We start from the raw sequence: 21,652 nt of genomic DNA, 5'->3' as shown, positions 1-21,652 counted from the left end.
GGACTGTCTCATAGTCATATGCATTGCAGCTCTCAAAGTATCAATTTTGTAAAGAAGAATTGGAAAAAATGTCTCTTCTCGCTATTTCAGTTGCAGACCCATGGTTTAGGGCTTGTCTATAGGATTCAGTAATGTGCCCCCTGGGCTGTAACTTTCCAAGGGCACTAACATGCCGTGCACTGATTGGTCTGTGTAGATCCTGCTGGAGCATACTAGAGTTTCCAAGTGTTCTTTGCCATAGTGCTGTTTCAGATAGGACTTGGGAAGTTTTAGCATGTGCCAATGGGCTCTTTGCAGACCATTTTAATGTGCTTGAGAAACCACACCCCCAGGCTGTGCACTGCTACACCATGTAAACATGCCCTTAGCCCTGACAGAATAACTGCATCAGGTTCTCTGCTGTCAGACGGGTCCGTTCAGAGAACTCCTGCCACAAGAGAACAACCCAGGTGGGAATCTGACTAAAGAAAGAAGTTAGGCTTCCTGCTCTTTGAAGGAATATAGGCCAAGTAGTGGCCAAAGAGGAGCAACATTTGGGGTAGCAACACTCTGGGTAGGAGCTCCAGCACCTGGGCTCCAGGGAGGAGTGGCTGCCATACGGTATTCACGAAATTCAGCATTTGCAAGGGTTCTCAACACAGAACCCTCAGGAACGTTGACACCCCCCTGTATTATATACTTGGAGGGCTGAAATATTCCTGTTGGGTCACACACTAACAAGTGGGACATCTTCATGTCACCCTCCTATTTGTGAGTCGTTAATGGCTGATCAGCCTGATTCTGGAGCCACAGGCTTTCTCACAGAAGGGACAGGTGTTGGTAGCTGTTGGAGGGGCATGAGGCAGTTTTTGCTGCTCTTTTCTTCTCTCTCTCTCCTTGTCTGCACTGTGGTGGGACCTCTCAGATTGTGCCACCCCTTCACAGATTGCTGCTCTCACATATTGAAATATTATGCAAATGGTATTTAATTTTTTTTAATTCAAATACATCCAGGCTATGAGCAAATTCTGCCTTTTCCTCCTTCCAAACCTATTGAAAAGTGGACCCTTTCTTTCTGTCCCAGAATCTAAAACACTTCTCTATCTTCATTTACCTATCCCGGTTATTGCACATTCTCCATAGCCTCTCTGATATCCATGTTGCCCTCTGCTTGCAATCAGCAGTTTAAATGACGTTCTGCTCCCATTGACCTAAAACCATGTAATTCTCCTCTGTTGAATACCTTTGCTGGCTCTTTGCTCACCTTATCAATGTAAACAGTCTCCTTGCCTTTCAGGTCCTGTACAACTCTGTCCCCATGGAAGGTGCTCAGGCCTCAGTGATAGGGTTTTAAAACCTGAACAGAATAGAACCTGAAGAAAACTTGTCTCTTTATTGTGCCTCCTTTTACTTCACTACTATTGTGAAACTTGACCCCATCAGGCCATTACCCTTGCCTCATTCATACCCTTTCTAAAGACTCCCTACTTCTTCAAATCCAACCACCCCCTGCACTTAATACCTTTCTAATGATTACATGTGAAAGAGAGGAAGAAAAAAGAATCTAAGGCCTGATCTACACCTCTACCTTAGATAGTTAGCTACGTTGCTTGGGTGTGAATTTTTTGGAGAGACATACACTAGTTGATCTAAGGTCTGGTGTAGACCCTGCTAGCCAATGTTATATTTTGAAATACAATAAAAGCCTGGTTATCCAGCAGTCAGATAAGCAGCACATTTTGTTAGCTGGCATGCTCAGCCAGTGTCCTGGCTGTTGTGGGGTCTGTCCCACTGCCCAGCCAGAGTGGTTGAGTAGAAGCAGGGCCACCTGTACAGTGTGTGAGCATGTGTGTGCATGCAGAGCAGGGCCAGGCCAACTGCACCCCAGCTCTAACAACCAGCACGCTTTATTATCTGGCATCGCTGGTTCCCTAGAGATGCTGAATAATAAAGCTTGTACTGTAACTGGAATACAGTAAATTCTTCATGTCCAGCATTCTATCATCTGGAACTCAAATAACCGGCACTTAAACCATAAGTAAAATTTGTTTATTTTTCAGAAGTACAGTATAGTGAATGTAAATACAAATAAATACGGCAAATACAGTATAAGTTTACAGTGTACAATACTATGGTTGTTGGTAAATAAAGTACTCTGCATATGTTTTCATTTGTTTCTTAATTCTAATCTTGACTTTCTTTAGTGTTATGCAGTGCTAAGTATACCTCTCTATTACCCAGAATAATTGAATATCCAGCAACCTCCCAGTCCTGCGGCTGCTGGATATGAAAGAGTTTACTGTAATATGAACTGAATTGGGGTATCCAGAAGGTATCCAGGAGGTCATGCAACAAGGATCTGTGTTGGGGCAACCTTACGTAAAAACTTTTATTGCTGGACTGATAGCAACATCATTATTAAGGTTGCCTTGTACTGTGCTGGCTGATTTTGGTGATTTCGAAGAGTTGGACATATGAAGCAGATTTTTCACAATTCAGTGTTCTAACCCCTGATGTGTTGTCCACATTTGCATATTTGCCTAAGCTGGGGTGAGCCTCCTGGAGTGTGTTAGAATACCCACATGACTCTGTAGACCCTGCAGGTTACAGGCAAAATGTTGACTCTTCTACCACATAACATAAATGCATTTTGGCATGATGTAGGCACCAATCTTGTAGACAGGAAGTCATGAGTTTTAGTTCTGCCTCTTCCTCTGATTGCTAATTCTCAGCTCTTCACAGCCATTTGTACTGAGTGTAGCCTTGCAGCCATCCATCAGAAGGAAAGCAAATATTGTACCATTGTCCCCATTTTACAGATAAGGTAATTCAGATTTCACAAGGTCACTGCTGTCAGAGTCTTTTGCATAGTAGTAACTTCAAAATAGTTTGTTTTCATTTCTAGATGGTCTGTCTCTCATAAATCAAGATTTTTTCATGATGAGACTGAAAAGATGGGGATTGTGTAATTTTGAGAGAGGGCATGACACAGTATATAAAATAATGAACAGTGTAGAGGTGAGTTGAGAGTACCTACCTACTGACCTTTAGCCCTAAAAAGAAGGGAGATTCAATGAAAATGACAGGCAACAAGGCTATGACTGAAACATTTTTTTACACTGTGTATTGTTGACCAGTAGCATTCACTGCCACAGAATATCATGGAGGCCAAGAATTCAGCTAGATACTAAAAAGGTTCAGATACTATCGGGGTACTGATAACATCCATAATTATATGGAAGGAAGTATTTTTAGGAGACCTTTTAAAAACCACGCTGCAAGTTGTAAATCAACCATTCCTGAGGGTGGGGAGTAACTTTCTCTGTGGGCAGGTTTTTCCATAATTGTTCATTATGGAGTATCTTGCATCATTCTCTGAAGCTTCATCCCAGACTAGCTGGATCACTGATCGGATCCGGCCTTTCAGTTCCTATATTCCCTCATATTGCTACTGTAGGCATGACACATTCTCATTTAATATGAAATCACATTTCTGTAATGTACAGTATCACTCTTGTCTAGGGATTGCTTTAGAGTCTGTTGCTAGGATTTTGTATACAAAATCTTACTTTGTGATATAGGATGTAGATTCAGCTCAAGCTTTAGAGTAATATCTCTAGGGAGAATGCTATTATTAAACCTTTTCCAGGGTGTCCCCAGTGGTCGCTCCATAGAGCAGGTGGCTTGTATGGCACAAGCACATAAGACACAGGCTCCTGACTCCCTATCAGAGCATATAATCTAAAAATCGCTCAGCCTGTTTTTCTCTCCTGGGGAAGAGGACAACTACACTAGACTCTTATGCTAAAAACTAATTATTAACCTGCAGTAAATGTCATTCAGTACAAATCCCAGTAGAAAAGGGCTGGGCGACGGATTTTTCTGGGTAGCAGGCCAAGCTGTTGTTTGGCTTTTCAACAGATAATCTCTGTTTCCTCAGATGTTTCTGGGCTTAACTTCTGGTTTTACCTGACAAAATGGTGTGTTCTTACTGTATAAAAGAAATCTATACAGTTTGCACAGACTCATGTGAACAGATCTGCAGGGGGACAGCAAGTTCCTCCCTCTCTCTCTCTACCTGGGCACTTGGTGCAGTGATTCTTGCAGAGAATGACCAGGCTTTAAAAGTAGAGAACCTTTGGAAGTAACTAAGGAAATGTTGATGAGGTTGCTGGATGGGGATGCACAAGGTTGGGGACAGTGGCTAGGGGGCAGCGCTGAGCAGGGAACCCCAGATGTGGCATTCACAACAGAGTTTGGAATAGCTGGAGGGGAAGTCTGTGGTTCATTTTAATTAGGGAATTCTCATCTTAAATTTGAGCAAAATGTCTTTAATTTATTCCTTTTTCCATTATTAATGTTCTTGCTCCTATTATTTTTTTCACATCTTTCTCTTCCCCCCACCCCATCATAGTCTCTCAGACCCTTATGTCTCTCTGGAGTGACTCTTCTGCGACACTTTTCTTGTTCCCCTCCAAGTAGATTGTGTGACATGGACCATGTGATACAAGAGCCAGGGGAGGCAGTTATATCTGTCTTCCACAGTGGACAGGTGTAATGGACAGCAGCTTCAGCTGCGGATCTGTGGAACAGGTGAGACCTCAGGGAAGAGACTGAGGGATTAGAAGTGATAGAAAAGGAGCAGCATCAACAGGGAGTTACCCCTTGGCTGGATATCTTGCAGATCAAAGGCTTGGAGCTCTGCTCATATTCTGAAGATGGGAGGAAGGGGCCATTAGCAGTTCTGGTCAATTTCCAACTTTCAGGAAGCTGGAAGTCTGCAAAGGGACTCAACTTATTAGCTGAGAGCTACAGAGAGCTGGGCTCTCACTAGAGGCACCACCTCGTAGCATTCCTTATCCAATTACGTCTTGCTGCCCTGCTGATAACCTGCCACTCAGTGGCTCTGGACATTATGGTGGGACTTTTCTTTGCAGTCCTCATGTCCAGTTTTCCAGATCTGGAAACTGACCATCTCTTATGAACCTAACCTGGATTCCAGTACCAGTCCTGGAAACTGGGAAGTGTCCTGTAGATTTTGAGACTGTGTATGGGTCTGGTGCTCATTGTTGGTGTATTCTGCCTTCCTTTTTATATTTCTCAGTTCTATACTCCTAGCTTTTCTTCATATTTTGTCAGCATTTCTCCTTTCCCACCCCTCTCTTCCTGCTTGCTTTCTTTGGCTTCTCTCTTGTCTTCTATATACCAGGCCTACACCATCCATTGTCACAGTTCAGTATTTTTCTGTGCTTTGGGGCAGGGCTTAAATTGAATTGGGACAGTAACTTGGCACTTTTTAAAAACCTCACATACTGTTCTGCAGAATCTCTTCGCCACCCCTACCTGACGAACTAAGTTGCTGGCCGTTGGGAAGAAACTGTGTAAATGTGAAGGCAGTATAAACAGATAGAGTTTTGCCTGCCTGAGTCATTTGAGACACCACCTTAGAGAAGTGAGATGCTGGACCATGCATGTTCACTGCTATCAAAGCATGGTAACTTGTACTAATTCCACAGTGACCCTACACTTAAGCTACTGCTTTTAAGTTAGCCTAGTTTGAGTGAGTGTGGTCACACTGAAATTAACACTACAGCTCCTGTGTTCACACTGGTGGTACCAAGACTTCTGGAACACGTCCCACAGCTCTTTGGCTGAAGTAAGCCGAGCCACTCACAGAATTACGGGAGAATTGTCTATTTTGGACGGGGGCGATCCGGGGAAGGTGTTAGACAGTTAGCATCCGTTGAGTGAGGCTAGCCTTTGTCTGTGCTGCAGGAGCAGTAGTGTTAGTGTAACCCACATACCTATGTGCTGTTCACTGTCCTGTGTAATAGCAGCTCGAACACTTCAGAGACAGCACAAGCGTCCTCTACTGCCTAAGCTGCGAGCCAGCTGGCTTTTAGCTCAAACTGTAGCGGTGCCTGCACTAAGCTCCAGAGGTCTCAGGGTTGATTCTGCCTGTGGACAGTTACATTAGTAGCCCATGAATTGTGCTAATCATGCATATACCCCCTTATTGGTCAGCTAAATCCAATTAAAAGCACCACCATGCTTGAGTTAAGGAGTTTGTGTGTGGACAGGACTTGAATTCTTCTAGTGAAGACAAGCCCAAAGAAAAGTCGGGGAGGCCATAGGTCTATCTCTGCAGTCTATTGTGAGTGGAATCTGTTTGGTATCAGAAACTAAATATGGCGTTTGGCAGGTAAAAGTCCTGTTTGTTCTTCCCTTCCCTCACCAGCCCTGCCCCCTAGCAATTTGACCTGTGAAGTCAGAAGGCCAGAGTGGACAGGCAGAAGCCTGAAGTGCATCTGAGCCCTCACCTCGTCCCAAGGGGGAATGTGCCCCACAGGGCTCTGTGGAACATCAGCAACCCCAAACTAGCTAATCTACCTTTCCTCCCTGCCATCCAGAGCAATGGAGATATGGAGTGCTCTTGTAATGGGTGTGAGTCAGGGGCTTTCTCCTCACCTCCAACTGCTGCTGTTCGACCCTGTGTCAAAGGCTGTCTGCTGACTCAGGATGTTTTTAAGCTTTCCTTTTATAGAAGAAGCAATTTCTGATGCACTCATATCTGTGTGGGAGCTGAGGCCCCACTCATATCTGGTGTGAGTATGCCTTGATTTGGTATAACCATGAGTATACCTGAACCCACGTGGGGAGAACCACACGGGGGATCACAGCGAAGCGTGTATGTTTATATTTTGAATATCTACACAATGTCCTGTGAGTGGTTGGGAAAGCTTTGTACACAGAAGTACATATACAGCCTGTTCGTTTGTGTCCTTAACTGCATCTCAAGCAGGGCTCAGATGTTCTGGGAGTCATGTGAGTTTCCTGAATAGATATGTCTGTTTCCTGGTGTCTAGCATCAACTTGGATTCAGTGCGGCAAACTTGGTTTGAAGAGGAAAGATTAAACCCCTTTGGAATTGTAACATTTTCTCAGTGCGTGCCAATGGCACATGAGCAGAAAGGATTACTGAGGGCAGGGAGAAGGAGGCAGGCAACCAAGAGACTGTGGTGAAGATGGGTGGGAAGGAGCAGCTTGAACTCGCTGGTCAGCAAAGAGCTAAGAAATCCATCATTCATAGTAAAAAACAAAAAAAAAACCCTCCATCATCAGTAGTGTCCAGGTGGCTGTATAGCGGCTATTCCCCCTCCAGCTGAGGTGATAGGTTGCAAAAAGGATCCCTGTGCTCTTGCCCTACAGTTCCAAAGTTGCTTACTCTTACTAGGAGGAAATGTCTGGCCCGCCCTTGGAGTATGTGTACGAATGGGGAGCTGATACTCTTCTGCATAGAATTGCTTGGTAAATGCTGATTAGGTACAGCTGAAATTGCAGTAGCCCAGTTAATATATTTATACTGTATCAGTGTTTTACTGATTTTGGGAAAGGGACCTTCTGTTTCTTTGTTGTATAAAGCAAATAGTACAATTCACTGATAAGAATCAACTCTTCTATTTCTGTTGAGGTTTTTAATCTTTGCTAATTCGTTATGGTGTCTGGGATTAAATTTATCTCTCCCATGGAATATTATTGTTTCAACAAGAACAATTGTTCTTGAGGATTAGAATGTATGTTAAGGAAAATCTAACATCCTGGATTTTTAAATGGATTAAGAGGCCTTTACCGTTTTTATTTATATAATATAATTTTTTTAAAATTGCTTTTAAAATAATACCTTGCATATATATATATATATATACACTTTGCCTTTCAAGGACCTCATCATGTTTTACAGACATTAACCTCACACTGCACCTATAAACAGTTGCATAATACTTCCTATATTACATTTCAAGTTACAGCTCTAGGTGAATGCAGAACATGCAGCAAACTTCAAATATTGGAATGTTCCCTGCCTTCACCTAAGACTCCCTCCTCACAATCTTTGTCTACAGAATTTAAATAAACAATTCAAACCCATCTCACAACTCCTCTTTCATTAGTAAATACAAATGTCAAGCTAGTCTGTATCCTACTCAAATGGAGTCATCTCAGCCATTCAGAGGGCAAGGATGCTGTACAGTTCCTGACCCATAAGTATAAAGAGTTTTTTTTTCCTTTAACATATTGTCCTGCGCTCTGATTGTGGATGTCCTGACTTGCATAACCATGCAATTTGGATCCCTGTGTTTTGGCTCTCCGACAGTCATTATTAGCTAGTCGGAGTCCAGAGATTTACATAATCACTATACAATATTTTTCAGTTACTGTACTGTGAATATGTAATTCTCTCTACCCTAACAACTCGAATCCCTCTGCTTTCACTAGCTCCTGTGCTCAGCATTATCCAAGGCCAGCCCAACCCCGTCTTGGGCTTGGAATAGCTGTTGCTTTGAGAGAGCCCTTCTTTGTCATCAGCCAGTAGAGACCTGTTTCTTCACCCTGCTCCATGCAAGCGAGGTGGCCTCTCCAACCTCAGATAGAGGCGTTCTACCCTACCCAATCTCCAGTGTATGCACTCCAGCTTCCTCCACGGGGATGCTTGCTCATATCAGGAATCAAAAAGTACCCTTGAAGCCACACTCTCCCTCAGCCCAATACCAGTGGGGACCCACTCAGCCAGAGGCCTCAGTACAATCTCTTTGCTTTCGCTTCTGCCACCAAAGATTGTTAGGTAGAGAAGACACTAGCTAGAGAAGCTTCCATGAAGTGCCGAGATGGGAAAGCCTGCTAGATCAAGTGTTACCGGGCCAAATGGTTGAGGGTGGATGCACTGATGGATTTGGGTGGGGATGGCAGAAGGATTGATGGGTTTGGGTGTACCTGTGGAAGAGAGAGATTCTGCACAGGAGGGGTGGGAGAGAAGAAGGTGCTTTATACGGGTAATGTTTTGCCACAGGTTGGATGCGTCTACACGTGCATTCTTCTTTTGACAAAGGTATGCAAATGAGGTGCGGATTTGCATATTTGGCACCTCATTTGCATGTTTCGAAACCGCTTCTTTCAAAAGAAGACCAGTGTAGACGCTGCTCTTTCGAAAGTAAACCCCATCTTCGAAAGAATCCTTCTGCCCATTAAATAAAGGGAAGAAGGATTCTTTCGAAGATGGGGTTTAGTTTCGAAAGAGCAGCGTCTACACTGGTTTTCTTCTTTCGAAAGAAGCTGTTTCAAAATAAGAACATGCAAATGATGTGCCAAATATGCAAATCTGCACCTCATTTGCGTTTTCAGTTTCCCTCATTTGCATACCCCTTTCGAAAGAGGAATGCAAGTGTAGGCACACCCACTGAGTTGGAAAAATGTTGAGAGATCATGTTAAAATGTTGGAAGAACATCGCTGCCCTAGAGGTAGGTGGGGGTGAGGTACATCTTTTGGAGAAAGCCAGCCCATCCTGTGCCTAATCTGCAGATCACGTGAGGAGCTTAGGCCCGCTGAAATCAGTCTGGCACTTATCACAAGCACTCAGAGGAAAAAATCCTCACCTTTCCTGCTGAAATGGGTTATGTATTAGTTTAATATCAGATGTACATATTTTAGTTTGTGTCTCCATCTTCAAAAGCAAATTGAACATAATTTTTCTGTATTTAGTTTCATGATTCAGATCCTTGTCTCAGTTCTTTATTTTTGTTTGTTTATTGGCAGGTGAAGTTTTTGTGTGTTTGAGCTTAGCTTAAAATGTGTATTGTGGAGTAAAGCCATTGGTTGTGTATTTTGTGTCTTCAGTCAGAGACTGAGGCAGACATAACAAGCAGTGAGAGAAATGAACTGTATAAACCACAATTAGACTTGTAGAACATAGGTGTTTGAAGATCTTACCCAGTTGCCAGGTTATTTTGTTACTTAAATGAGTAGGGTATGGTAGTGTATTTTGGAGAATAGAGCACTTAGAAGGGCTTCCTTTTAGGCTGGAAAATAACTATTTTTAATCCTAGTGTAAATTCTTCTGGACTAGATACCTGTGTGGAACCACAATAATGGATGATTTAAAGTCATCTTCTAGTCTGCCTTCCCACTTGAATTTACATCCTGCTCAATGAGGAATTATTATTTAAGAATAACTGTTTCTAGCAGAGAAGCTTCCCTTTGACGAGCTGGGTTTTATAGTTTAAAAACTGAATGCCAGGCTTTGAAACAAGGCCACCTGTATACTATCAAAACAATATCATGGTTAACGTCAGGAGTAAGGGTGAGTGCTCCTGCAGAAACCTGAGGATTTCTGTGAGGAGATAGGCATCTTAAATCTCTGCTAGTCATAGACAAAGTATTACTGGAATAAAAAAAAAAAAAGTGGAGTGAATAACACCAGCACATAGCACAAGACACTTGATGTATCTAGAGTCTCAGTGTTGAGTGTATTTTGCAATTTAATGCATGAGATTTATATTTTTTCAGTTCCGTATTTCTGAATGCTCCACTGTGTCAGATCTGTATTCTTGAAACGCAAGGTTCCATTAAAAAATAAATAATAATCGTAGGCCCCCCGCTCTCCCTCCCCATACACTCATTTTCTATAATATGGTAATGATATCACCGTAGCAGTAATTACGGGTCATCTTCATTTCTTTCATCTCTGCTGGTTCTGATGGCTTCATTCCTTTGACGAAGAAGATTTGGCTCTGGGTGCTGTGATTATTTTGTTAAGCATTATTCGAATAGACAGGAGTGAGAGAAATTAATCAATCCAAATGCAATTAGCATCATGTTTAACCCAGTGATGGACGTCTCAAGGTGAAACAGCCAGGGGAGTTTCAGACATTATTATTCAATCCAGTGGCTCTTATCTAAATTATAATCAAGAGAGGTTTTTATTGGCTTCACCGAGAGGAGATGTAACTCTTTCCCTGCTCCGAGGGTCAAAAGGATCAGGCCTTCACCCTCATAGGATGCTACCTGATGCCAGCTCCTGAAATGGGAGGTGCGGTAGGAGTTTCATCTTCCTGTTTACGTCACTTGAACCAGAGTAGCTAAATGGTCTTCATGTTTGTGACCTGGGACTAGATCTTAGTGGCTTCCTGGGCCTGCGCTGAGAGGTCACTGCCCCTTACTGCAGATTTATATCTGGTCTGGCTTTAACTGTCTGTATTTGAGTCAACAGTGTCCAGAGCCGTAGACATTTGAAGTCCCTCGAGCATTGATTCTGCAGCTTGATGTGTCTGGAATCTAGAGCTGGTGGGCTGTTGAGTAGGCAGGTTAGCGGGGAGATCCAGTGGGGAAATGGAAAGAATATAAACTCTTGACAGAGAGAAATAGCTTATTTATAAAACATTTACCTTTTGGGGGTGGGGAATCACAAGGAGCTTGTAAAGGACCTTAAATGTATTCGTGTGTAATTTGTTATATGGACTATTTGGCCATCACCAATAATTGCTTCCTGACCCTTTGAATCAAAAACAAATGATAGGTGCAGCAGTATCTGTGTGGACAGTCTTGATCCATCACTTAACAGATCATTTGTCAGTCACAATGTAGTGCTTACATGGACAGAACCAAAGCAAAGGGTATCAGAGTGGGGTTTCATGCTTTAAGAAAAGAGAAAGTCCTGATTCTTAACCTCTTATCCTGATTCTCAAGTACCGGAGGGGTAGCCGTGTTAGTCTGGATCTGTAACAGCAACGAAGGGTCCTGTGGCGCCTTACAGACTAACAGAAAAGTTTTGAGCATGAACTTTCGTGAGCACAGACTCGCTTCATCAGATGCTGCATCTGATGAAGTGAGTCTGTGCTCACGAAAGCTCATGCTCAAAACTTTTCTGTTAGTCTGTAAGGTGCCACAGGACCCTTCGTTGCTGTATCCTGATTCTGTTACTGACTTGCTACTTGGTATGTGTAAGTCACTTCGCCTTTCTAAAGTGCTGTTACTTCCTCTGTAAAATGGGAATGAAAGTACTTGGCTTCACAGGGATATTATGAAACTTAGTACATTTGTTTACAGAGTGCTCTAAGATCCATAAATAAAAGGTGCTATCAGAGAAGAGATTGCTCCTGAAGAAAGGCAACCAACCAAAGACTGAGCCGCTGCCAGAAGGAACATCTGGATGAAGCAATTGATTGGGTAGATACTGTGTCCAGAGATGGTTTCTTATGCACAGGTTGAACATAGGCAAATTTCAGATGGCTTTGCTCTCTGTCCTCTGTGAAGGACACTGGGATGGCATCTGCTAATCACAGTTCATCAGAAATAACCCCTCCAACTAAATACTGCATTGGGCCTGTTGAATGGGTACACGCACATAAGGACACTAAGTTTATCTGGCACTGTAGCCAACCAGGCTCGGGTTCCCCAGAAACGAAGCTGCACCCAGAAGGTGAGTGCTATATTTGGTTTATTGAAAGCACGTGACACCCACGACGGGAGCCCCGGAGACGCCTCAGTCACCAGTGGGGGAAAACCCGACGCGTCGGAGCTTCGCTCGGGGAGAGGCTCTGTAACAGGCCTCCTAACATTAGCTGATAAAGCTGAACTCATTAACATAAGATTGCCTAAAATTGCCTATGCATTTCTTATCACTACTTCTTGTGGCCTACTGCCAGCATAGCCTTGAAGTCTTGGCAAGCAAGCCTTGTTTGCGGTTGTTGTCATGGCAGGGTTAGTTGTTTTGCAGCTTTTCACCTTGCACAGACTGGTTTGTTTGGAATTTTCCTGAGGATTCACAGAGGGGTCGGACTGCACTTTTGACCGTTACAAAGTCTTCTCGCACCCTACAGGCACCCATATCATGGAGAAATTGGGTCAGCAGAGCAGTCAGGGTTCTTTTTATGTACTGTGAAGGATGGGCTGGAGCAGGCCAAACTCCTCACATGGGCCAGGTATTGATGAGACTTGTGGAATCTAGTCTTCCCACTTATAAGCATGCATGGTAGGATAGAGCCTAAGATCATCTGGAAGCAGAGAGTAAAGGGCTCTTCTCTTACGTCATCAGATTGTGCAGCACGGTGGCTGACCTGACTTGCCTTGAAAACAATGTCCTGTAAACCTGGGCTGATAAGCCATTCTGTTGTCTTTTTAGGGTTAGTCCAGTAATCTTCAGCTAGTTTGCTGGTTTAGTTTGTTTTTGTATATAGGTTGCATATGGGTTTTTTGTATGTCTCTCCTGTGGAGGATTGTCATGTAGATGCCCTGTTTTCCTCAGTACTGTCCCTGTAGTGTTTCCCAGATGTGCTAATAATGGAGTCCAGCCAAAAGGTGAATTGCCATTGGCTTTTGCAAGCTAAAGCAAGTAAGACTCTTAGCCGTTGCTCATGAGTTACCTCTCCCAGGGTCCTCTGTGTTACCCAAAATTGGTTGTGTTTTTCTACCCTAAACCTGTCTACTCAGTCCAAGAGAAACTGGTTACAACCAATCTTGACAAATAAACTAAAAATTACTGCATGCTGCTCCATTCTCACTCAAAGTAGGCCTCTTCCAGCTTTGAACAGTTCGTCTGGTCATTCTTACTATTTGCAGTCAAGGGAAAGTACTTCGGTTTTCCCATCCCAGTAGTGATAAAGTAGTTCTACAGTCAAACACCATCTCATTTATTAACTTCCTCATGTTGACTGGTCATCTGATCAGAGCCCAATAATTTAACTGGACAGCTGGCTACAAGATGGGCACCTAGAAAAAAACGAACCTAGGTGTGTGTTAGTTGAGTTGGTCTATGAGACAAAATGACCCTAGGAAATGGGGTATGTTTTAAAAGCAATCAGTAGAATACTGTGAGGAAGATGATATGAAAGTGAATTAGATCAGGGCAACATATGAGAAACCAATCAGCAAGGGGATGAAGAAGGAGGGATACTAAAATATTTAAATGTGTGCCACAATTGGAGTACAAGTATGTTGTGATATGAAGAAAACCTATTAGAGCACTAAATCAGTAATTTAAAAAAAAAAAACAATTTTATTGAGCCCTTTTAAAAATCTTGGAGGACAGGTTCTTTAGTTACCAGAAACCAAACTGTTTGGGACTCTGAGGAAGAGGAAAACTACAACAGATTTTTTTTTAACTCTAAAATTTGTCTAAAATTGCCTTTCTTTACAAAAAAGGCATATATTCCAACTCTGGTATCTCCAGGTTTTTCCCGGGCTAAAGCCAATTTCTGTATTCTTCATTGGGAAGCTGAGAAGATCACCCCCTTTCTGAGGAGTGGGGGTGGTGAGAGTCTGTTTCCAACCCTGAAAAGCAGCAAAATATTTAAGTTTAGCCCTGTTACTGCTTCAAGACTGTGCTTTTCCTATGTCTTAATCCAGTATAGTTTTGAGATGTGAATTGGTGCGGGGGGACCCCACGGGGGAAGAAAGGAGGAAATATTCCTTTGACAAGTTGACTTCATTTTTCAATATGTGCAGTTTGAAGCAGCTCATAAGCTCGGAACACTAAAATAAGTCAGGGCAGGTGTAAAGGCCAAAGGTTTGTGATAAAAATAATGTGATAAATGTTTCACAGGTATCTCCATTCATTGTTTGTATATTTGTGTATGGATATAATACACGTGTGTGTGTGTGTGTGTGTGTGTGAGAGAGAGAGAGAGAGAGAGAGAGAGAGACTTTGGGATCCTTCTGGGTGAAAGTTGCTTATATAAGTGTAAGCCACTGATTTCATTACTGGTTTTACTGCAGTAATCTTCCATTATTTCCTGGCTATCCAGACCTTGTGACATGGTCTGTATTATATTGTCATAAGCATGAGAAGGCTGTTTATGAGATGTTGGGGACCAATGAGAATGAACCTCCAGCTACAGCTGAGGGTTCCTTTCTAATTAAATTGTCACTAGAAGGAACATCCAGAGCAGCAGTTTTCATTTTGGATTGGAGGCAAAACATTATGAGTTTTTGTCATTTGATTAAAAAGTTACTTAACCTTTTAAATTGCTACAGATGTAAAGATGGCTCTGAGTTTCCAATGTAATCGCCTCAAAGTTAAAATCAGGAAAATCTTTGTGTAATGAAACCCATATGTCATAGTGAAAGGATGCAAACTGCTGGCAGAGTGGGCTGCTCTAGCAGGAGATTCTGTACCCAATCTTGTTAGCCAGGGCTGCTTTTGGTAATCCCTCATCTCTTCACTTGTAAGAAATCAATCTGTGCCACTGAATCTTTTCAGCCAGCAGCCACAAAATTTACGGCAGGAGGCAGTTTGGGGACAGTTGTAGTAGAACAGGAGCACAAGGCAACAAGGCTAAATGCAGGATTGAGGGATTGAAGTTCTAAAGAGGAGATTATATTAAACCTAACTCCACCCTCCCAGCAAGTGGAAATCAGCTTCCCTTTTCCTCCCTGACCTCTCCAGTCCAATACATGCTCTGAGGTCCACCTACTGCCAGGCAGATAATTTAATTCCTGGGTCAGGGTACCTGTTATTTACAGCAGTTCTGTGTTCATTCTTTTGGCGGTCTGAGGAAATGGGAGTCCATTTAAGCACTCAACTCTTATTGTAACCCCCATTGATAACCTCTTAAAATGGTGTTTTTCTGTGGTCTTCAACTCTTGCCTCCTTTCCCCACCTAACTGAGGAGATTAATTTGTAACCAGGCTATTGCAATCGTATCCATTGTTGATTTTCTATTGTAGTGATAGATGCACAGCATAGGAAGGGTTGTAAATTGTGACTTGACATAGAGATTCATGTTTCTGTTTTATGCTGCACCGACTCTTTGTCTGTTTGCTGGGAAGATGAAACCTGTGCTAAGACACACACCCCTCCCACCTCCACTAGACAAGTACCTGGTTTAAGCATCCATTTCAAAATATCCCAGAGTGGGGGGTTCTAGTACAATTTTTGTCCAGCTCTTTTAAAAGATCCACCTCTGCCTAGTAGGCGACTTGCTTCTCCTGTTCCCTTTGACAGGTTTTAACAGTCTTTGTCTGCATTCACATTTAAAACATAGAGGTGGTTTCTTCATTCTCCAGCTTGTACGGCTATCCACACAACTCCAAGATGCCAACCTGGGAAAAGACGTGGAGTGCTGCTGGAAAGAAGAAGCATTTTTAATAGTGGAGACTTGTTCATGGAACACCCATGTTCAGGAAAGACTAAAGCAGATTTTAAAAAGGGACTGGGCAAGATATTTAAACTCAGCATCTTGTTATCTTGATTGGTCCTGTGTTTACCAGGAATACACTGAACTATGATTCTTGGGGAGATCAGACACGTCAGGCACAGCAGGGAAAACACAAATGTAAATATTTGTGGAAACTTGCCCTTACAGTTTGACAGGGATTTCTTTGCACTATGGGGCTGTAGTTCATGCCAGTCATTATAAATATACAAATATGCAGGGCCCGTCTCTTAGTTTCCTATCATTCCTTTAAAAACAGAGCCCTGCTGCAGCCCATGTGTGGAGAAGAGGAATACAGAATAGCAGAAGGCTGCCTCCTGCTCCTAATGGGATTTTGTAGCAGCATGTGCGAGTTTGTTTCAGAAGTCAGAAATGAACAGATGTTGGTATAAATTACCTCTGTGTCTGATGTCTTGCAAATTAAAAGCGCGGTTGGCATCACTAAACAATTTCACCAGGTTTGGGGGGAGGGAGGAGAGCGGGCGGTGATTATTGTAGCAGGGCAAGAATCTTAAGCTGCAGCAGAGCAGGATAGCAAGGATAAAGGAATGAAGAATAAAATGAGAGGTCTGTGAATTAATCAGAAATGTTAACATCTCCGATGACAAGTGAACAGGAGGGCACGTGCTCTGGCGCAACCCCCAACCCACAGTAATTTCACTCAGAGCACAGAAGGAGTCTATGCTCGCAGCTTGATTTATAGGGTACAGCCCTCTTTGTGGGGAACGGAATTGTCATACATGTGTATATCTCTTATATGGGACTGGCATTTAGGAAATCTTGCCACTCTATCAGCCGAGAATGCTGCAGTTTGGTTTTGTGCTTTCTCCACAATAGCATTTTACAACCCTGTGGGTGATATGAAGTATGGCAGTGTCAGGGATCTCCTAGCGATTGAGGAGTCCGTTTCAAATGGAAACCTCTAGAAAACTTACATTTTGTTAATCACATTCTTTGTGTTTTAACAATACAATTAAAAACAAAAATAAAAGGCCTTTTTCCTTCACTAGCTCCTTCCATTCATGAGTCTGATTTATTGATACTTTATTTATGCTTTATTAATGTTAACACACTGGAAGGCAGAGAGCTGTTTTTATTATGACACCCATTTTGTAGGTGGGGGAAATTGAGGCTTTAAAGAAAAGGAGTAAATGGTTGGACTCAAAGTGAATCAAGGACAGAGCTGGGAATAATCCCATATGCCCTGAATCCCAGTCCAGTTCTTTGAAAAGGATACTGTTCATCCGTATACGGGGAGGAACCCATGTATTCTGCACTTCCTCAGCCCTGGAATTGTGCTCCAGAACCCACGTTTCAAAGTTTGGAAAGGCATATTTAGCCATCATGAATGAAAACATGAACCAAATATAACTGAGTCTGCAGGCAGTCTGAAACAAAAGCTCTGATGGCTGAGATGTCCTGTTCATTTCAATGGCGTGTAGACTCTGAAACCTAACTATGCCAGTTTAACCATCAGCATTAACTATTTCACTGATGGCGTTAGCAGAAACATCCAGTTACTGGATACAGCTTTCAGGTAGGGAAGTCGAGGTTAGCTAGTTTGAGAAGTTGAGAGTGGCCTCTGAGCTCTTCAAGTGGTAGGACATGAGTTCTGATCAGCCAGGTGAGTAGAGACCAAATGTTACCTGACAGGTGTTTAGTAGCTTTTGTGAAATCAGTCAGGTTTTTGTTGAGTTCAAGTGGTTATGTCACAAAATCCATCCCCAGCTCATGTGTTACTTGTTGGTTTTCCTGTTCTAGGAATGGGCCATATAGAGACTAAAATCTCATCTCATTCCTTTTATGGCTCTCTCTGTTTGGTGTAGGAAACTTGCACTGCTCCTGTACCTGTTCTGTGAATTAAGGACTCCATGTTCCTGGGTTTTCAATCAGGAGACTCTAACCAGTACAAAGCTTATTTACGCTTTTATTCAAAAAAAGCTGAAAAGGAGAGTAAACCCCTCTCCCCAGAGCTCGATCGCTAATTGTGCTGTCTAAATTTTGTGTTGCGATTGTGGGACAAAGATTGTACTAGGGTGGCTCTGCCAGAGCCTATGTACTCACCAGTCAGAAATGTTTCGTGCAGGAAAGTGGCTGTATAAACTCTATTGTAACACAGCAACCGGAGATTGATGGTGCCAAAAATGAGAGAGAGAGAGAGAGAGAGAGAGAGAGAGAGAGAGAGAGAGAGAAACCTTTCCTTGCTATATTAAATATCTAGGAAGTGACAGTGCAAAGAGAGAAGACCAGAGCTCTATAAACTCTACTTTATTACACCCTCCATAGATGAACTGCATTGAGGGAATATAAACCCCATTATACTGCAACATCCAGAGACTAACACTGCCAAGTGGGAAAGAAAATGCTGTCTAATTTCTGTTTTAAGATCATAAGCATTCAGGGGCCAGTAATCCTGAAATTGAGACAGAGCTCCATAATCTCTGATAAATTTTAGCATCTAGAAACAACTGCCTTGAGAGAGAGAAAGCGATGGAGCTCTGGATTATACCAATCAGAGATTGATGGTACAAAGACACAGTGAGATTTTGTGTGACCATGGGGCTATCCACAATAAAAACAGAAAGTGTAGCTTGTATGTAATGAGAGAAGCCAGGGGTATTATTGCTGAGCTTTGAAGTTTCCAATGTGTGGCCTACATTTCCAAGCTGTCAGGAATTCAAAGTGCAGTGCAGATTTTTATCTTTTCATTTAAAAATATTCTTAGCTATGTGTTAGCACCAGAGCACAATTATAAATACATTTGTCCTCTGATTAAATATTAAAAATGATGTGGTTGTCTGTTTTCCATTAATCTTTTGTCCCTTTGATTTTAGCTAGAGAAATGACTCGTGGGAAGTTCCTGAACATCCTGGAAAAACCAAAGAAGTAGCTGAAACTGAAACTCGGGCAAAAGTATCTCTGTCTGGATCCTCTCACTGCAGATCCAGCTGAATACGGTAATTTCTTAAAGAGAAGGATAAAGCTCTTTGCTCTACAACTACTGAAGCAAACCTCTCCTACTGCTTCTACAGCTTTTCATACTAAGGAGCTGTGTTCCAGACACTGCTTTCAATGATTACAAGTAATTCCATCAGCACTGAGACTTTTCAGTGGGAGATTGTCACAGGAGGTGAGGGTTGTGTGTTATGGCAAAGTTACATAGCAGTCTTTTAATAAACCATTCAGAGATATGTCCCTAGTGGCCTCACTCAGTTGCTCTCAATGGCAGCATCTATTAAATCGAGGTCTTTGCGACACTCTCCAGCACCTCTGGGTGATTCAGTGGCTCTTCAATGTGTGTATCTTGCCTTAGGAACAATGATTCCATGTGTCTAATTTCCATACTTGAAAGTGCCCTTGCTGTCCTGGCTGTAAGCAGGGTTCTGGATAAAGACTGACAGTTCTAGGGTTGGTTAGTTCTGGATCTGCATAGTCAGACCCTGCTTACAAGGCAGGCAGAGCTTGTTCTGTCCTAGATTGACACTTCTCACACCCTTTGGAGGAAAAGATGTCCTGCAATCAAAGGAAATCTTCAGTCCTATCTATACTATTGCTGCTGTTCTTTTCACAAATACGTGCATCACATGCTATGTGTACAGGAAGCTCCAGCTCAACACTAAACATTTGTACGTTCTCTTGCTGAATCTAGACTGATGGATTATATGGAGTGAATGAGAGATGTCGTCTTTTTACAGTATCATGAAAGAAGATGTCTTTGTGAAGGCTTCTTTCAGGACACAAACAGGTCTATCAGCCTACTTTGCAAATCCAGCTCAGTGAAGGTTTGGCTGAGGTGTTGGAGGCAGTTATAGGGTTGAAGAGCAATAATGTTTTAAATTATAGAGAGCTCCATGACGATAACGTTCATAAACAGCATCTGCATGCTTATGATTGAAAATGGAATTCTGATACTTTCCCACATTATTAGAAAGCAGCACCCCCCAGAACTTGCTTCAACTGCAAATGTGAAATGTGTGCCCCGTTAAGGGGAGAACTATCCGGTTAGCTAGTATCCTCCTACACGTTCATCTGGTACTGGAGTACTCCTTAGTGCCTTGCGGCTCATCTGGTACTGGAGTACTTGTTAGTGCCTTTCCTATTACAACGTATTGCGGTGTGTCAGTCTTGTGGGGGGTTTTTTCTAATTTTATTTCTTTGCAAGGTTGGCATAGCTTTTATGTCTCTCTGCTTGTTTTCTTTTGCCCAGTAAAACTACGTATTCTACAGTAAAAAACAAGGTTGTTCCTCAAGGCTAAAGTATACTATTGGTCCAAGAAGAGTTTTCTCTCTGACAGTTACTTGCACGTTTTTTAGCATGTATGCCTTTTAAATTTAACCATTCTCCAGCCCTGCAGCTGGCTGTGAGGTATGAACTGAACCAGAGCTGCAGGTGTACAACATCATATTAATTGACTGACTGACTCCTTGAAGTATTGCATTCTTCTCTCTCTGGGCAGACTTTGCTTTTAGGCCCTGTGTGGTGGATGCCTCAGTTTTGTCAGTGAGCATTAGGCTAAATTGAGAGAGCACCTCTTCAGTAAGCTTGCACATTTAGACCTTGTCTTGTAAAGACTTACTCAGGTGCTTTATTTTGAGCATGCAAATAGACTGAATTAAGCTCAGTGGTACTTTTTATGCCTGTCTTCAGAGGACTGAGGCTTAAAGCAGCTCCATCTCTTGAAAGGAAGGGTAATAGAAAAATATGTGATGCAGAGAGTGCAGAGTCAGGGCCCGCGAAAGGACTTGCTTATTTGCTCATCTGCATGGGCATAGATGTAGCTTTGAAAGTCTTATTTTAAATTATATGTTTGTTGGGAAACATTAACATTTGTATGTGTAGTGTAGTTTGGATGTGTTCTGTATATACAGAATGTGTGGCCCAAAAGTGACGGGTGTGAATTTTGGTCCTTTATTGTATGTTTGGAGGTCTGCCACTCCAATGTATGAGGCGTGGGAAGCTGAGAAGTCTAGAGAGAGACCTCAGCAGTCTGCTGCAAATGGGCATGCCCGTTTTATGAAGTGAAGACACTCAAACTTCAAGTAGTTTGTACCAAAGCATGTAAAAAATCCATTCTTTTGTCATCCTGTTCACCAGTACTTACCCTCTGTGATAGGGCAGCAAGTGGTATGTGCTTTAGATTCAAGATATTTATTGGTTTTGTGCTTTGTCATGTACAGCAATGAGTCAGTAATGTGTTTTTAATTGGTAATATTTACATGTATTCTTTGTGTTAGCCAGAAGATTGTAATGTATCTGCTCTGTGTTCTTAATAAATCAGTGCAAAGCTTTTGGAATGGTGTGAGTTTTCTTGAAGTGGTCTTTTGACATAAGGAAGTTGTGACCAACCCAAATTGCATGCCACTTCTAAATGTATAGTTATAGATGTATATTCTGGAACAATTCCATATGGCTCCTAAATTCTATCTCTCATGGCCAGTATTCTTCCTTTATTACTACTTCATTTAAGACTGCATGTTTATACATGATTAGAAAATTTCTTAATTTAATCTTCATCAATGTTTTAACCACCTCTTCTTCCAAGGGGAGTATAATTTTAAGGTAGATATCTGTTCAAGGAAGTTGCTGTCATATGTTAGGCCTATGTCACAAATACGTTAGTTTGGCCAAAATGTCTCAATATTGGGTCACTTACTGGTTTTTTATCTATTGGAAGAAACAGCATTTCAG

The 21,652-nt window shown here is 42.3% G+C and overlaps 1 protein-coding gene across 1 annotated transcript in view; it reads left to right on the top strand.

Moving 5' to 3' along the window:
• Positions 1–21,253, top strand: part of LIN52 (lin-52 DREAM MuvB core complex component) — a 70,309-nt gene extending 49,056 nt beyond the window's left edge. The window contains exon 6 of the mRNA XM_074998803.1: positions 18,798–21,253. Coding sequence (XP_074854904.1) covers positions 18,798–18,853 — 56 coding nt within the window. The 3' untranslated portion in view covers positions 18,854–21,253. The remainder of the gene's footprint in view (positions 1–18,797) is intronic.
• The last annotated feature ends 399 nt before the right edge of the window (positions 21,254–21,652 follow it).

This window comes from Carettochelys insculpta, chromosome 6 (genome assembly GCF_033958435.1).
Source record: "Carettochelys insculpta isolate YL-2023 chromosome 6, ASM3395843v1, whole genome shotgun sequence".
In the NCBI taxonomy this organism is placed as follows: Eukaryota; Metazoa; Chordata; order Testudines; family Carettochelyidae; genus Carettochelys; species Carettochelys insculpta.
The sequence above is the reverse complement of the archived record's forward strand: the minus strand, read 5'-3'. Positions and strand labels throughout refer to the sequence as shown.